The sequence below is a fragment of the Fundulus heteroclitus genome, chromosome 1, assembly GCF_011125445.2.
Source record: "Fundulus heteroclitus isolate FHET01 chromosome 1, MU-UCD_Fhet_4.1, whole genome shotgun sequence".
In the NCBI taxonomy this organism is placed as follows: domain Eukaryota; kingdom Metazoa; phylum Chordata; class Actinopteri; order Cyprinodontiformes; family Fundulidae; genus Fundulus; species Fundulus heteroclitus.
The window spans coordinates 11778147-11795411 of NC_046361.1; the positions used below are offsets into that span (position 1 = coordinate 11778147).

Consider the following 17265-nt stretch of genomic DNA (forward strand, 5'->3'; position numbering starts at 1 on the left):
AGTCAATAGAAAAATATGACCGTACAAAACACTTAGAGCAAAGTGTGTTAATTTAATTCCTTTGGAATGGATTAAAATGTAAGAACTGAAACTCAAAACAGTGGTTATAGATGAGCAGCACAGTGAGACTGAGTGGATCAGTGTGTCAGAGTACATCCTGGGGCCAGAATAACAATATGGTTTAACATGTGCCAGTGAAAGCAATGTGTATTAGGGTGTATTATTTATGGAAAATAACTTCCGTTGTAATAGATACAAGGAGTTTGTATAGATGCTTAAAGATACAGATATGCCAAGAATTATTCAACCCACTGCCAAACTTAGGTTTAAAGTAACATTTTAATCGAACTAATATTTCTCTTTTGACTGGAGGTAATTACGATTTAAGTATTAATGTTGAGTGGTGTCTGTCCTGGGTTCAATTCCCGACCCCCTGGGCTACTACTGCATGTCGTCATCTTCTCTCTTTGCCCTTATTCCTGTCAAGCTACTGATGAATGAAAGCTACAAGCAGCTAAAATATATTTTCATTTTAATGACACTTGTTAAAAACTTTGGTAGATTTACGTCGCACGTCTAAATTCCTATCAGAAAAAAACAACAGTTGGTTGGGAAAAAAATATTTTAAATCAAATACTGCCATGGGTATGAAAACCCATTATTCATAAAAAAGTACTGTTCGAAAAAAAAAAAAACGCTACACACAAAATATTCTGGGATGTGAGAGCATGACTCCGATGTGTAATGCTGCAAATGTAAGGATGGTTAAGGTTGTGGATCTATGTGATGGATTGTGAGGTAAAACGGTGGCGCTCATAAATATACTATCTGGATATGAAAGGACCTCTATACGTGGTCTGATAATCCTCTCCTGAGGAATATTTAATTCTTTGCAAATTAGTGTCGCTCCTCCATTGATTGGATCCTCATCAAAAAGACATGCCATGTTTGTGTTTTTGACACTTAATGTGTCTAACAGACCTACTGACTGATTTTTCTACTGTTCGTACAGAACTGTGACAGAACTTTCCTGACTGAATCAGGAAATGAAATGGCATGAGTGGCTTTAAGGAGAGCAGAGACAGAGGACACTCTGAGTTCATTGAGAAAAACCTGCTCCTGACCAGGTTTGTTCTAGGGAGAATGTTCTACGGTAACAGACACAGAGACTGAATGACATCTCTTCGAGTTTCCCTGATTTCGTAGTTGACAAACTTAGAGTTTTCATTAAACTTGCTTTGAGAAATGAAAACTCAGAAACAGAAACATTAATATTTTCATAGCCAAATCATGCTTGCACAACATTGTTGGTGTATGAAACCTCCAATACTTTATGAATTCTTCAATACAATAACAGCAAAAGAAAACCAAAAAATAATGCATTTGCAGACTAAAACATACTGCTCAGTAACAGATCTGATAGCAGTCAAAATTACAGTAGTAGAAAATCAGATGTATGGTTGGTAAATGTCTACAAATGTATAAATAGTCCAGTTAAATGAATATTAAGTAATGTGCACATGTCTACAATGTAGTATGTAGTTATTCAGAAGTATTTGCTTGATATTATTTAAGGGAAATTGCATCTTCTGGAACTAACGGTCAGTTTTAAATTAATCAGGATAGAAAAGAAGAAGATACTGAATAGCTCTACATCTCTAACTTGCACTTTTAAACACTTTCTTGCTCTTAATAATCAGAAGTGTTTCTTTAGCACTTAAGTTGAAATTTGTGTCCAGTTTATGAGTTGCTTTAAATAAAAGAGTCTACTATAAAATCAAATGTAAAACCACAGGATGTCGTAATGGCCATCACTGAAGTTTATTTGAGGTCAGCAGATGAGCCTCATCAACCACAGACTGGCCCAATGTTGTTAATCAACAGTAAGATCTAGCACCACCTCTTGCATTTGGTCACATGAAAAGAAAGTCAGCTGGCTAACATTACAAGATTTAATGAAATAAAAACTGGGACTATTAAGTTCTCAGTGTTGCAAGGACACCATGATGCTAGATAACATTCTTCTGCTTTCATTTAGGGCTTAGGTGTTTAAGCATTGCAAAATTATAGGCTCAGACGACTTCAAAGGAAAGCACGGGGATCAGTTTCCTAACTAAACTAAGACCGGTCTTGCCTTAGCATCAAAAGCACCTATCTGACGAGTGATAACCCTTTGTCTTGCTTGCCTGCTTTAAAACATGCCACGGCATTATCCTCTGATGTACTTTAACGTTCCCAGCCAAGGCAGCAGAGAAAAAGCCCAGAATCTCACTCGCTCTTACCTGCTCCAGTTGTTGGCGCAGCTCCTGCAGCTGGTAAACATCGTCCTCCATGTACATGTCCCTCATTTCCAGCATCTCAGACCTCAGCTCCTCCATCTCATCCTGGAGAAAGTAAAAAAAAAAGAAAAAGGGGGGCGTTAAGGAAGCAGTGCTTTGTTTCCATTGGAATTCAAGTCAGATGCTTGAAACTGCATATTTGATGGACTGTCAAGAGCGCACCACGGTTAAAAGGTGAGAGCGTTATATGGACATAAAGGAAGAGCTATTGAAACCTCTTCCCACGGCGAGGCAATTATCTGAAAATACCATCGCATTGACCTTCTTATCAACATAACCGTCTTCATCAAACCCGGCTCGTTGTGGGTATGCTCATCTTCTAAGTCTAATGGCCGCTTAACACTTAGAAAACGGGCTGTCTGCCACATCATCAGCTAAAGGGTCATCAAAACATAGACTTAAAAGAACCAAAGTTATTGGGTTCAGCTATTTTACTACCAGATGTTCTCCCAACTCATAGGAATGAGCGTATTACCAGGTAGGTCAAACGTTTTACCACCACCGTAAGGTTGGGTGAGAGCAGCAAGCACTCACAGGAAGTTTCTGGACAAAAAAAAGGATGAAATAAGAAAGGCACAGTGCGAGGAACATGAGTAAAGCATATAAAAAATGACCTCTAGAAATGTTACTTTCTACTGCTCTGTTAGACAAACAGCGATCAATTATTCATTTCAAGCCGCATGAATTGCATCATCTCTGAATCAGAGGTTAGGGTGCAGCTCTTGTAGCAGTTATGTGCAATGAAACTGTCATCTGAGAGAAGAGGTTTGGCCGGCCTGTCTTGATGTGACGGCAACAGGGTTATGACACAATAGCGAGCTGGAGACAAGAAGCATGTTTGCTAAAAATCCCTGCTATGTAAGCACGTGCGTGTGAGGATCACAGGAAATGGGGAAGGGCCAGGATGCAGCAGTAGCTGTAGTAGTGCTGACACAATTTACTACAGTGAATAATTTGGGTCAGCTCCTGCAGAGCTGCTACTGTAGCAACAACAAGCTCTGGGGATGTGGAGCGTGTGCGTGGAATAAGGAATGAGTCAAAGTGGGTTCAGCGGTAGGTAGGGTTCGCATGTGTCGCTGCCACAACAGAATACTACGGGAAGCATGAAAATATTGACATGAAAAATAAACCTTTCCACCAGACTCACTTATGATATAGATGGTGGTCAGATTTTCTATTTGTTTTGCTATTGCTCTATAATATTCATCCTCCCCCCTCAAAATTATTATTATTTTTTTTTTTACCTCTGGTGACATAACAAAAGGCCCATCTGATCAGCATTCTTTTGAGCATGTTCATTTGTATCTATCGTCCTAGTTTTCTTCTTCTTTAATCACACTTTTAATTCAATTCCTTGTTGAAAGGTGTCTGCTTATACTCTGTAAAGCTGCAGTTAAAGGGAACATATCATGCAAAATCAACCTTTTAGCTCTTAAAAACATTTGGTTGTGTACTTGAGAGTCTTTTGTAATGCAGAAAATTTGAATGTAGTCCTGGTGCTATCCTTATGTTCTGTTTGGGTCATATTTTTCAAGCCGTTCAGGTTTCTCTGTTTGCTATTGAGTTTTTTGAAGATTTATGTCTCAGTATTTGCTACAAGGCTGCTAAACAAGGTCATGGACTTCCTGCTTACCAATTTTGCAAATCCAGCATTTTTATTTCTCGGACCAATTTTGTGGTCCAAGCTGAAGGATGCCCAAGCTAAAAGTGGATAAGTCAAAATGTTTAGTGTTTCATTACACTGTCCCCCAGTAGGGCTGGACGATATAGAAAAAAGCATATCGATAAAATAGAAATCATACTGATCAACGTCGATAATTAGGAAAAAATTCAAACATATGTTTAAGTGCAGCCCTGGACATTTTATGCTGTTGCTTGATTAACTATTTTTAGATAACGTACACACAAACACTGAATTCAAACTCAACCATTTATTCAACCATCAATTTTACCAAACTGCAAGTTTTAAAAAAAGAAAAAACAGAGTGTGTGCTCTCTAAACTTTTCGAAGGGGCCGGAGCTTGGTGACGTTGGTTCCTAGGTCTGCGTTTGTGATTGGTTGAGAGGATGTAAAGACTGTAGTATTAACCTACATGATAGGCTAGAATAAAAAAGGAAGGAAAACTAGTTTTGTATTGAATTTTTTATTGGCTCGTTTTTTTCTATTGCACCATACGTCGATCAGTCGATATATATTGTTATTGAATTATCGTCCATCCCTATCCCCCAAGCATACTGCAAAAAATGGCAGATAAGGGTGATGTGAAATGTTCTGCGACCTGAAGGGGAGCAGGGAGTGAAGTTCCTCCTTTAGATTTAAAGAGACAGCACCAAAACGGGTTGCTCTTATAGATGCACCTCAGAACTGGGGTAAAAAGGGGGAATATGGGGTAAATTAACAAGGAATTAAGACCAAGGCATAGCAGTTCTACTTTATATAGATCACAACTGAATGATTTAAATGTGAAAAGGAAGAATTGAAAAACATGATGTGTCCCCTTTAAAGTTATGAGCTATATTTTCCTAACAATGCATTATGTGAAGGAAAGAAATCAGCGAAAACAAAACACTTTTTTTTATTTTGTAAAATCCGACAGTTGATACATACTTTCTTACTATACTGCATTTTCTGTTGTTAATGTGTCCATGTTTTAATGAGCAAAAAGACACCAAAGGATAGTATCTTTAAATTGTCTGGGATCAAAAGGCAGCATTGTGCCTGTGTGTCTGCAAGCAAACTGGTTTAAGACATTTGTTGATGAAACTCACATCGACTGCGGCAAGAAGCAATCTGCTCTCCAAGGACCACAAGTACAAATGTGCAATACAGGGAGCAGGACATATATTGCAGAAGGAAAGAGAGGGGAATATAGGGAAATAAAAGACAATAGTAGAGGAAACAGAAAAAAAAACTAAAGAGGAGCAATGCACCAAGGTAAGGCTAGAACTCTAAAAAATGTTTTACTTGAAAACAGTTACAGAGAATTTAAGAATTGAGAGAAATGCATTCCACTCTATGTCTGGTGACCTATTATATGCAAAGATGATGAAACATGGCAGATAAGAAGGTATAAAGTGAGGACATGGAACCAGGGAATCACAAGTTAATGTGGTAAGAGACTTCCAGAGAGAGGGAGAATTTGTTCCACTGACCTGCTTTTCACAGCTAACTAAGAAAGAAAAGGGAAGATTGTCTCTGTCATGTGAACACCCAGCCAGTCAGGAGAGGAAATCAACCAATCAGCTGTCATGTTTAAGAGTCAGACGATATAAATTTTGAAATCATGCTTCTGCTGTAGTCACCTCTCTCACTGGCTTTGATTTCAGAGTTCATTGTTCATGTTGCCGGTTTGCATGATTCACAGACACAAAGTAGCATACAGGGAAGAAAAATCTGAAAATAGGGCTGTGCACGTTTACAGTCAGGTCCCTCAATAAAATAGAGTGCAAAATGACTTTGGAAGTCCCCAAATTAATGAAGAGTCCACCTGTGTGGAATGTCTCTGTGTAATCGCAGCTGTTCTGTTTCTGGCCTTAGAGTTTTGTTGGAGAACATTAGAGAACAAACAGCATCGTGAAGACTAAGGAGCACAGGAGACAGATCAGGGGAAAGGTTGTAAAGAAGTTTAAATCTGGTTTAGGTTAGAAAACATCAGCACTGTTCAATCCACCATCAATTGACAACTCCACAAACCTACCAAGACATGGAGGTGCTTCAAAACTAGGTTGGAGAGAATGATGAACCATTTTTAAAAGAAAGTCATAAGAAATTCTACAAAGAACTAACTCAAGAGGGTGGAATACAAATGCACACCACACTTTTCTTGTTTTTTTTTTTTTTATATATATATATATTGTAACCATGTATATTTTTCCTTTCCTTTATTATCTATTTACATTGTGCTGAAGCTATCAAACACGATCCTCTCAAAAATATTTTGGTATTCTAAAGAGTTTGGTATTATAACAATACAAAATGTGAAAAAAGTACAGAGTGAGACAACTTTTGGAAGGTATTTTGTGATTTAAAGGCAATGTGACCTTTTTTGTTACCACAACTTTCAGATTTCCCTTTTATGATGTCATTCAGTCTCTTGTTGTGATACATGAACAATTGAGGACGGTAGGAACCATTTGTCTCATGACGGGAGGACAGAGAATAAGTGAGGCAAGTCCTTTTCTCCACACCCCTGCCATTTATTATCTTCAGTGTGATTGCTGGAACTTAAGCAAAGTGAAACATAGGTCTATTTTGATGCTAATGTTATCATCACAGCCTTTTCTCCAAGGATGGCCACTATTCAAGACAGTTTTTAAATTCTAAATAAAAATGTTTAAGAGTATCAGTAAAAGTCAAAGAACATGTTTCTTTTTATATTTTATGCTAATAATCATTTGTAGCAAATACAGGACTACAGGTTGGAGGTTGCTAGCTTAACTTAACATAAACTGCAAGATAGCCAAAGAAAAAAAAACAACAGAAAAGCGTGGTGGGAAAAAATAACATTGAACGGCATTTATAAACTCAGACAAAGCCACTCTCCGTCTTGTTTGCTTGGTAGTCATAGTAAACATAGATGTATTTTTTTCAGAACCAGGATGTCTGACGAGCTTCGCTAAGCTAGCATTCATCTGCTGTAGCTTCATATTTAAACAGTCGGGTTAACCTGTAACAAATTCACATATTCAGATGTGAGGTTTAAAACCTGCCTTCTTCAATCACGGATACACCTCAGCTATCAGGAAAGCTTCAAAGAACCCAAAAAATAGAAATTGTCTTTATTTTAAATCAGCATTGTCAAAACATATGTATAAAATATTCGAACAGGTAACAAAAGCATTCGGCTCCAAAGTCGTCGGGTCGTTTTGTCCCTTCCTGCTTCCCTTTTGTACCACTAAAGAAAACATTTTCTACCAAAGTACTCAGTATTTTTTTTTAAGTGCAGATTTTTTTTTTTCATTACAGAGATAAACAGTCAAAAAATGCTCAAACCTCAAATATACATTTATGAAATTGTATACTGTTTGCCTTTTTCATTTACATTGCTTTACACCCCATTCCAATTTAATTTGAATTTGATCCTCGTCACATTTCCACCACATTTCCAAAAGGTTACTGATAATTATGTATGAGATAATTTGCGCATGTCCTAGGTTGTCACAGCAGGTACAAAACATTGCCCCTGCAAGGAACATAAAATATTGTGTTGCCAGCGGCGAACAGTGCAGTGGAGTAATCTCACTGATTCTGACCTTTTTCTCATCTATAAAAGGTCCACTGGTGCTCATCTCGTATCTGGAACTGTAGTCATAGGACAGAAATTCCACAAAAATGAAGTCAAGGCAAGGGGGAAATCTTTTTCAATCCAGCAGGATAACGATAAGCAGGAAAGACATACTTGTACGGCCATTAGTCTAATAATCCTTTAACGTCATGCTGAAGGAAAAACGCAAAAGAGAGCAAAATGTTGGAAAACAATGAAAATGCTGTTTGCCTACCACACATTGATTTGGGGAAGCAGGAAGTTTGACATTAGCCATAGTAAGTGGTATTTTTCACCACACCGTGGCTGCTAAAGATCTGTAAATCGAAATTAAACACTCTGTGGTACCAAGTCAGAGCATGGAAGATTTCAACAGCTGACAGCTGTTTAAAGGGGAATTACCGACTGATAGCCAGAGTCAGTACCAGAAGCACATGCTGTAGTAATACAGAGGCAGACAGACAGGCAACAGCCTTGAGATGCAGACCAAACAATGACAAAGAGTGGCAAATGAGGCGTATTGGTGGTGACATAAGATTTAGAATAAAGACTTAGCCCAAATCTGGTAATCTGACGCTTAAACAGTATGCTGTTTAGATCTTAGTATTTCTGACCAGGTGTTCCTCACAGCTGAAACAACAGATTAGCTTCACTGCACGCTCTCCCAGGAGGCTTTGCTGTGGTCTAAGGAGGTAGAGCTGAACCATCATGTCCTATATTCAATCTGCAGCCTGCCGTAGAAAAACAACAGCACTCAGAGGCAGGGGTGCCACCAAGAATTATGGGCCCCGTGACAAAATAATCTAAATCATCCCAAAAGCTCACATTTATATATGTCAAATTTTTTTGTGGCCCCTGACAGTCAGGGGACGTTAAAAAGTAGCTTTAAAGAAGAGAGAATGTCTTTAGTCTTGTTCTACTTTAGTGTTTTACTAGCAAAAAAAGGCACAAATCCAAATAAATGTCAGTTTTAGGAGATAGGTAAGTAGGTGTTTTAATAGTCAACTACCACATTCAGAAAATAGGGATCATTTTATCATTTGAGCAATCAGTGCACAGTTTGGCATTTTTTTTTTTTTTTTTTTTTTTTTTTTTTTTACAGTAAGTTTTAATTATATAAAGCAAGCTCAGGGGTAAAGAAAAGATGAATGTCTTAGAACTCCTATGCTTTGCAAACTAATTTTCTAATAAGAATTTTCCCGCACAGACATTGAGACTCTGTAGGAAAACAACGCATAGACGTTGGCTTATACAACTAAAGTCATGATGCAGTGCAGTTTTTGTTTTTTCACGGTTAACAATCTCAATAGACTTAAGGAAGGTCTTTTTTATTGCTTTCTGAAACTTACATTTGGGTTAAAGGCATCGGTCCTGCTAAAAAAACAAAAACCATTGTAAGGTAATCTGTTTGAAGAACAAAGTGATGCTGAAACAATTAACACTCTCCCTCCAGGACTTCATGGGTATATAAAAAACAGAAAGACAGAGGCAAGTGTTCCTGATCAGCCAAGGTTCCCAATCAATCTTTGACAATTACCGGCTTGTCTGGTCAGACCCAGCGAGCGCTTCGGGACATGCTCCCTAATTGATCTTTCCCTTTATCTGTCAATCGCAAGGTAGGCTTGACCGGAGGATTCAATTGTGTTGCTTTTAACTGTCTGCAGGCAGTATGTGGGACCTAAAAGGTTTTTTTTTTTAATTAAAAAAACAATAATATCTCCAGACAAGTTCTACTATAATATCACCTGATGACGTGGTTAGGTTTCACTTGTATCAGCAGTGAAGTGTTTAAGAATGAATTCCTAAAGATCGATTCATATAACCAAAGATCAACTTTTAAAGAATGCATTTTCCACTGTGAACCTTAAATGTGTGAGCTGGCATTTCCACCTCACACTCCACTCTGGGGGGGTGAATTTTTAATGTCATATTTTTAATAATGCACCAGGTTAGTGTCCAAATAGCAGCTGGAGATATTTCTGCCATCCTCTGTTTTCTACCCTAGATCTTTTTGGGCTTTCTGCCCCACAGCATGTTTGTGAAAGCAACTGTCTCCACATGCAGGGAGAGGCTTTGGTCCTTACAGCTGCCATTAACTACCATTACTTTATTAATTTGTTGTTGAATGTTAATATAATACTAGTATCAACATGTTGCATAACTACACAGTCATGAAATTCAGGTAACAGCAAAAAAATAAATAAATACTAGCAAGCCAATTTGCGATTGGGCCAGATTGGATTGAAAATAATCGATTCTAAAACTTGAGAATCCGAATCAAATTGATTCTTGAAATTTGAATCGATGCCCAGCCCTACAAAAGATGGACCATTGAAACAAGGCTGTATTGTTTACTGTAAGTCCAAACACTTTTCACTCCAAGAATATTGTGTGTGTCAGGGCTCTAGCATGTTAACCATGTCTATAAACACAACGTTTGTACTTTTCAACCTCCACGAGCAAGCGTCACATAAGTTTTGGATCGGTTAGGACACGGCATTTGCTTTCTGCCAAAACAAACCTCCGTGTTTGTATCTCTTCTCATGACCTGGTGTGTCGTGCATTTCCTTTGGATCAGGAATCGTATAGTAACTGACAGTCCAATCTGTCGAAGACATTTAGGTGGATGAGCTCATTTGCAGACAGGCTGGAGACAGCCTCCTGGGTAAGTTCGGGTACCAAAACATGAATCAATCAAGCCTGGAGGAAAGAGCAAACGGTCCGGGCTAAATGGGAGGTTTATAGGTGCGTTCGGGTTGTCTCTGAAGTCCGAGCTCAGATCTCGGACTTCAGTGTGTGAAGCCAATGGGATTTACTTTTACTTTATTCGCAGATATTAGCAGAAATGCAAACTAATAATCATTTTTACCTTCCATTTATGCCTCCAAGTCAAATGGACCATGTTCAATGCGTGCCACTGGTTTAATGAGACTGAAACTGTCAGAAGTGCTGATAAACACTTTATATGCCTGCAACTTTCACTTTGTTTTATACACGAGCGCCCTGTTGGATAGTGAACAAAGGGCTGGTCTGCAACGTCCAACTTTCACAGCTGGATCTTCAACTTCATGGTGTGTTCTTGTTTTATTGCCAGCCACGAACTCAGAAAATCTAAATTCGGCCTACTTCGTGTCTGCACAGCTACTGCAAAAAAAAAAAGAGGGGCTTTGAGAACAGATGCGGGCAGTAGGAGGTGGCACACTCCAGCACTTAAAATCAACCCCGTAGAGGGGCTCTAACGACAGAGCGCTTTGATAATGGGATGCTGCAATATTGCTTTCATCTACGCCAACGTTAACATCCTGATGTACATGATAAAACATGTCCAGACCTCCATCATCATCATCATCACCACGACCACCAATAACAAAAACCTGCAGTATAATTTGATGAGGCACAATCTGCAAACCTAAGGTGCAACTGTTCAAATTATTCCCTCCACGTTTCATAAATGGAGAGCAGGATCTATCCGGCTTTTAAAGTCTAGTCACAACAATGTTGTCGTCCTTCTGCGTACGTCTTTCACAGATCATGCGCAGAGGGCTTCCCCCCAAAAAAATCTTCACATGAGAGAAAAAATCAGGGCAAAAACAGCCATTTCAGCAGCTTAGACTGGAACAGGTATTGCGGCGTTGTAAAGTATAAAATGATGAGACTTTGAATGTTTCTGTCTGACAATAAAGCATCTTAACAGCCTTGGATCGTGCGTCCAGAGAACCGCGGTTACGCGTAAAACTGCATTGTACTTACTTTGAGGTAATCGTTTTCAGATCTCAGCTCTTCTATTTCCCTGAGGTACTCCTCATGCATGCCGTCAGTGAACTCCTCCGTGAGGTCCGAGAAAGCCAGGGACGTGCTGGCGGGCACCCTGCTGTCAAACGAGATGTTCGACCGCTCCTCGCCCGGTGAAATGCTCTCCTCCCCGGTCTCCACGCTCAGAGAGAGCCGATCCTTCTCGTCTCTCTCGGCGGAGGCGCAGGCGTTCCTGGCGGCAGCCCGCTGACCAGCTCTGTCCGCCGACGCGCCGTTCTCTCCTTCCGGACCGCGGCTGCTCCTCGACTCGGCGTCGCTGCTCCCGGCATCCGCTGACAGCTTGTTCTCCTCGGAGGCGCAGTCCGACAGCTCGGAGCTGCTGTCTGTCGGGGAGAGCTTCCCCGCGGCGCACCCGGAGTCCTTCGACAGGTCTTCGGATGCCGTGCTGGCGTCCGACACCTTCCTCCGGCCGCCGGTGCTCTTCGGCGTTTTGGACGCCGAGGTCTTGGACAGGAGGGAGGATTTTCCAGCCGTCTTACCGCCCGCTCTGTCGGCTTTGCCGTCCTTCCCGGCGAGGCTGCCCACGGGACTGCGCCTGGAAACGCGGCTGCCCAGATGGATCGCCCCGGGCTTGACGCTCAGGCTCGTGGTCCCGATCCCGCCGCGGATCTTCGTGAGCGACCACCCGGGCACATCCTTCGGCCTCGCCGGAGACGGCGCCCGGTTGATCTTCTTCTTCTTCTCGGCCGCTTCAGCCCGGTGGGGCTGCTGCGGCTGACCGGGCACCGCGTGCTGCGCCTGGCCGCCGTCCGAGCTCTGCGTCCCGCCTCCGCTTTCCATCTTCTGCCGGAGATGGAGTCTCCGTTCCTTGGGCGAGGCGAAGGCGAGGTGAGTCGGAGGAGTATGGACATCAACCTCCTTTGTTTTTGTCATTCATTCCGTTTAGGGCGACGCAAGAAAAGGCAGAAAACAACCCCCGGCGCCTCTGTGCTGAACCGGGGGGTTAGAAGTTGAACAAACGACCGCAGAGCAACACAAAAGGAGGAGCAGTCCTCCAGCTCCAAGGGGGAGAGCGTGCAGAGCAACAGGACGGAGCGGAGGAGGACGAGTCCAAACCCCTGCAGAAATGCAAACTGCAGTCCAAGATGTAGAGCAGATTTCCAAAGTAGTCCGCTTTGTTGTCGTGCTGTCCTTTCTTTAGGATTTCGTTGCGAGGATCATTGCGCAGAGAACCGGTTTCCTGCTCAGAGCAACTGTGTCTGAGGGGAGGGAAGCGCTGTGGATACGGTCACTACCCCCCCCCCCCTCCTTCTCCTCCTCCTTCTCCTCCTCCTCCTCTCTCCGCCCAGATAATGGGACGCGTTGAAAGAGAGAGAGAGAGAGAGAGAGAGAGAGAGAGAGAGAGAGAGAGAGAGAGAGAGAGAGAGAGACGATCTCATTTCTGAAGCTCTATCGCCGCCGCTGTGAGAAGAAGAGCACAAAGAGCAGAAGACAAATTCATGTGCGCTTTATACTGGAAAAGGAGAGACAGACAGATGCGTTTAAATGTCAGTGGATGCGTTGCCTATATATTTAGGGTAAAAGACATAAACAAACTGAAAAAAAGTAAAAAAAAATCCTGCGCAAAAATGTTGTGATATAACCAGTATGAGAAGGACCGATTCAGACAGTTTTTAGTAAATAAAAATGCATGCCTCACCTTTTTAAGTTGAATCTCATATTGAACATTTGATTTTAACATGCTGCCCTTCAGATATAATGCTTTAAGCGCTCTCCTGGGCTATAGCTCTTCAAAAATGGCATAACAATAACAACGCTTGTGTCAGTTTTGTTTATTTTATTTTATCTTTCATATGCTGATGCAGAGTATGAAACATCTAGGACATGGCGATCTTAAATGCTTCAATAGTAGCCAAACTGACTTCTCTTGTTTCTTGAACCCGCTTTCACCTGTTTCAAAATCCCTCTTCAGTTAAAAAAATGGTTGGAAGTAATGGGCTTATAAATTGTTGTAAATTGTAAATAACACTAACGGGGTCCTTAAGGTCACTAATAATTAGGACATATGAGTCAGAGCCACCACCCTGCAATTCAGCTCAGTGTTGCTTCCAATCATGTTTCAGAACTGAAGAAGCCTTTTGGATGAGAGGGGGGACGTCTGCAAGAAACAAGAGAAGAAGTCCAGTTGCTTTTTACTTTTTTTTATGAGACATTTAGGAGACTTTGTCCACAGCTGAAGTTAAGAACCCGTGGATAACACAAAAAATCTGTTTCAACTTAATTCCGGGGAAATATGAAAACATACTTTGCCAAGAAAAAAAAAAAAGAAAAAAAGTCTGGTAAATCCTGAGCAAGCGTTATATCATTTCATGTCTGACTTTTTTATCCAGCTGCCTCTGTCCTTCACCACCTTATCAATGCAACTGACACTGCAGCAGTAGCAGCCAACACCGCCATAAAACACCGGTCAGAGCAAGCAGCAGGAACAAAACAAACAGTAAAAATGTAAACTGCATGTCAAACAAATATTGTAAATGTCTGAAGATTTTGACTTCATATTTAAAGACAACAGTTTCCTAAACATTTCCTTGAGTTTAATAACCTGAACCTTCAACCTGAACTGGACGCAGTTCTGTAGCAGTCAGCGCAACAGACAGAGAAGATGGGAAAATTAAGTGACAAACAGAACATCCAAGCGCCAAAACGCAAACGCTACCATATTTACAAATTATAACAGGATATTACATTACCTTTTAAACGGGTTTGAACATGAAATCATAAATTCCTTTCAGATGTTCCTGCACAGAAAGCCACAGAATATTTAGGTTGCAAATAAAGGAGTGGTTGCGAACTGTAAGGTGACTCAAATGGGTATTTCCTGCTGTGACATGCCAAAATCCAGATCTGTCATATTATGTTGCTACTCTGGTTTTCAAACTGAACATAGAAACTACGAATTGGAGAAAAATTATATTTTTGATATTCAGAAGTCGACTTGGCGTTGTGGTTCAGGTCATTGTCCTGCTGTGTGACCCTGATGAGTTCAGGCTCAAGATTACAAACCGATGATATCTTCTCCTTCAGGATTTTCTGGTGGAAAGCAGAATTTGTGGTTCCATCAATATGTGCAAATCATTCAGATCTTGAAGTTGCAAAGCAGCATCGCATCATCATACTGCCACTACCATGCTTCACTGTGGGTACAATGTTCTTTATTTGAAATGCAGTTGGCCAGACGTAATGGGACCTGAATGGAAATCCCTCTTCAGTCTTGTCAGTGCACAGAATATTTTCTCAAAAGTCTCTGGGATTTTCAAGATGTTTTTTGAGGCATTAGACATTGTTGAAGAAGGTCCAACAACGCCTCTTCTTCCTCAGGAAACTGAAATGGACTGGTCCTTCCACTAAGCTGTTAAAAACTTTTACAAAGCTACAATAGAAAGCATTCTGTGTCTCAGTGTAACAGTGGGGTATGGGAGCTGCACAGTGTAGAAGAAGAAAGATTTAGCACGGGTGGTGAGGACAGCACAGAGGACTGTGAGACGTCGTCTACAAGTTCTGGACATGGTTTATGCTGCACAAGTCCAGAAAAGGGCCAGTCACACTGCCACAGGTCCCACCCACCCAGGCGATGCACTGTTTGACCCACTTCCATCAGGTAAACGCTTCAGAAACATTAAATCACAAACTACCAGACTGCAGCTTCTTTCCAAAAGCAGCAAGGGCTGTCGGCCCCTGCTGAAAAGTTTGTGGTCTGTTACATGTTACAAACACACTACTGGTAATGCCTAATTGCACTCTAGTTTCTCAGGGAATGTCTGGCTGGACATCCATCCATGCAGATTGTACATTTCTGTAAAATGAAGGTTTAAAATTATTGCACAGTATTTACTGCGGGCATGGGTGACTCGTTGATAGAGCATTTGGGTGATTAATTCATGCAAGAACACAGTAATTTATACTGTTTGCAAAGGGACAACTATCTGACTTTTTGAACTAGGATATGAGTCTTATCAGACCCTAAAGACTATTTGCACACTTTAAGCTTCTCAGGATGCGTCTTGGTGAGTGCTTACAACTGATTTATTTGGGAAAAAGTGTGTTTAAACATTATGTCTTGTCATATCTGCATGTTATATGTAATCGGTGTGCATCCTGAGCTGGTGTCGGTCTCATCAAAAATGTTACTATGGTAACACATGGTGAAAATAAAGAGTCTTGATTTTTGAAGTGGTCCCAAAACCCATAGGTGTTCATAGTCCAGGAGAGGTTAGAGGAGATGCCAGGAAATCTATGCTGTCCACATGCTCCACCACCTCCCCCTGTATGCAAAGAGGAGAGAGTTCAGTCCTCCTGGACCTACTGTAGTCCACTATGAGCTCCTCGGTCTTGCTGGTGTTCAGGATGAGCTTTTACCTGGAGCATCACTGTGTCAGGTTACGGAGCTCCACTCTGTAGTTGGTCTCATCGTTGTTGTAAATGTGACCCACCGTCACAGTGGTGTCGTCCGCAAACTTCACAATCATGCTTTTGGGTTGGATAGCGGTTGTGTGTGAAGAGGGCACAGCCCTGCGGCGTTCCGGTGTTGAGGATCAGTGTGGCAGATGTGAGTTTTCCTATCCTCATCACCTGGGGCCTGTTGGTGAGGTTGGTGAAGTGCCAGTGAAAGAGCATCCTCTATAGAGCGATTCTCCCCGTAGGTGAACTGCAGGCGAACAGGATGGTAATTACTGAGGCAGGTGATGGTTGTTTTCTTGGTAACAGGCACAATGATGGAGGGCTTCAAGCAGGCTGGGACCATGGAGAGAGAGGTTGAAGACATCCAGAACAACCCCTGCAAGTTGGTCAGCACATGATTTTAGTGTCTGACCTGAAGCCCTGTTGATGTTGACCTTCTTTGAGGCGGAGGTCACTTAGTGAAGCTGCAGGATGAGGGGCTGATGCTCCACCTCTGGCTGAGGAACATGATCGGACCTTCTGCCGTTTGGAATCGTCAAATCGTGTGAAGAAAGTCAAAGCTGTTTAAAGTGTCCAGGAGAGCTGGGTCGCTGCTGAGCTGCTTTGCTTATATAGCCTGTGATGCTGCTAATGCCTGTCTACACGTTGTGTGGGTTGTTGCTGCTGAAGTGGTCCTCAGTGCACTGCTTGCATCTGTGCTTTGCCTTCTGGATGCCTGTTTTCAACTCACTTCTAGCCCTGCTGTAGGCCAGTCTATCTCTTGATTTGAATGCTGTGTAATCCTTTAGATCAGCGCCCTCTTTAAACAACCTCAGTCTGTGTGTCCGAAGTAGTCCTGTAAAGATGAGCAGTCCATGCTTAAACAGTTCTGACAACAGGTCTGGTACTGTGGACCAGTAGTTTGTATGCAGGGATCAGGGCCACAGAGATGTGATCACTTTGGATGAGACATGCACTCCATCCATCGTCTATCGCCAGTAAGTAGTCACTGAGCAAGAGACGGGGTACACCCTGAACAGGTTGCCAGTCCATCGCAGGGAGACATGCAGGCCAAACAACCACACACACACACACACACACACACACACACGTAAGGGCAATCTAGAAAGACTAACAGATATTTTGGACTGTGGGAGGAAGCTGGAGTACCCAGAGAAAACCCACACATGCACAGGGAGAAAATGCAAACTCCATGCAGAAAGACCCCAGGATTCAAACCCAGTTACCTTATTGCTGCAAGGCAACAGTACTACCAACTGCACCACTGTGCAGCCCGAGTCATGTACTCTTAGTGTAATATTTGTAGGCCACCTATTAAGTTTAGTACAGTTCCATGTTTTGATCTTTTTTTTTTCCATTTATTGACAATTATTTTCAGTGTGGTTCATTGCAGTCCTAAATTCAAAGAAAGGTCCTCATAAATGTCAACAACTTTGTTTCTCACATGCTCC

At 41.6% G+C, this 17265-nt stretch overlaps 1 protein-coding gene across 2 annotated transcripts in view; it reads right to left on the reverse strand.

Moving 5' to 3' along the window:
- Positions 1–12643, reverse strand: part of soga1 (suppressor of glucose, autophagy associated 1) — a 132789-nt gene extending 120146 nt beyond the window's left edge. For both annotated transcript variants that reach the window (XM_012866766.3, XM_012866765.3), the window contains exons 1-2: positions 11354–12643; positions 2283–2384 (exon numbers count right to left, since the gene is read on the reverse strand). In XM_012866766.3, the coding sequence (XP_012722220.3) occupies positions 2283–2384; positions 11354–12289 (1038 nt within the window). In that variant the 5' untranslated portion in view covers positions 12290–12643. The remainder of the gene's footprint in view (positions 1–2282; positions 2385–11353) is intronic.
- Positions 12644–17265: the final 4622 nt, after the last annotated feature.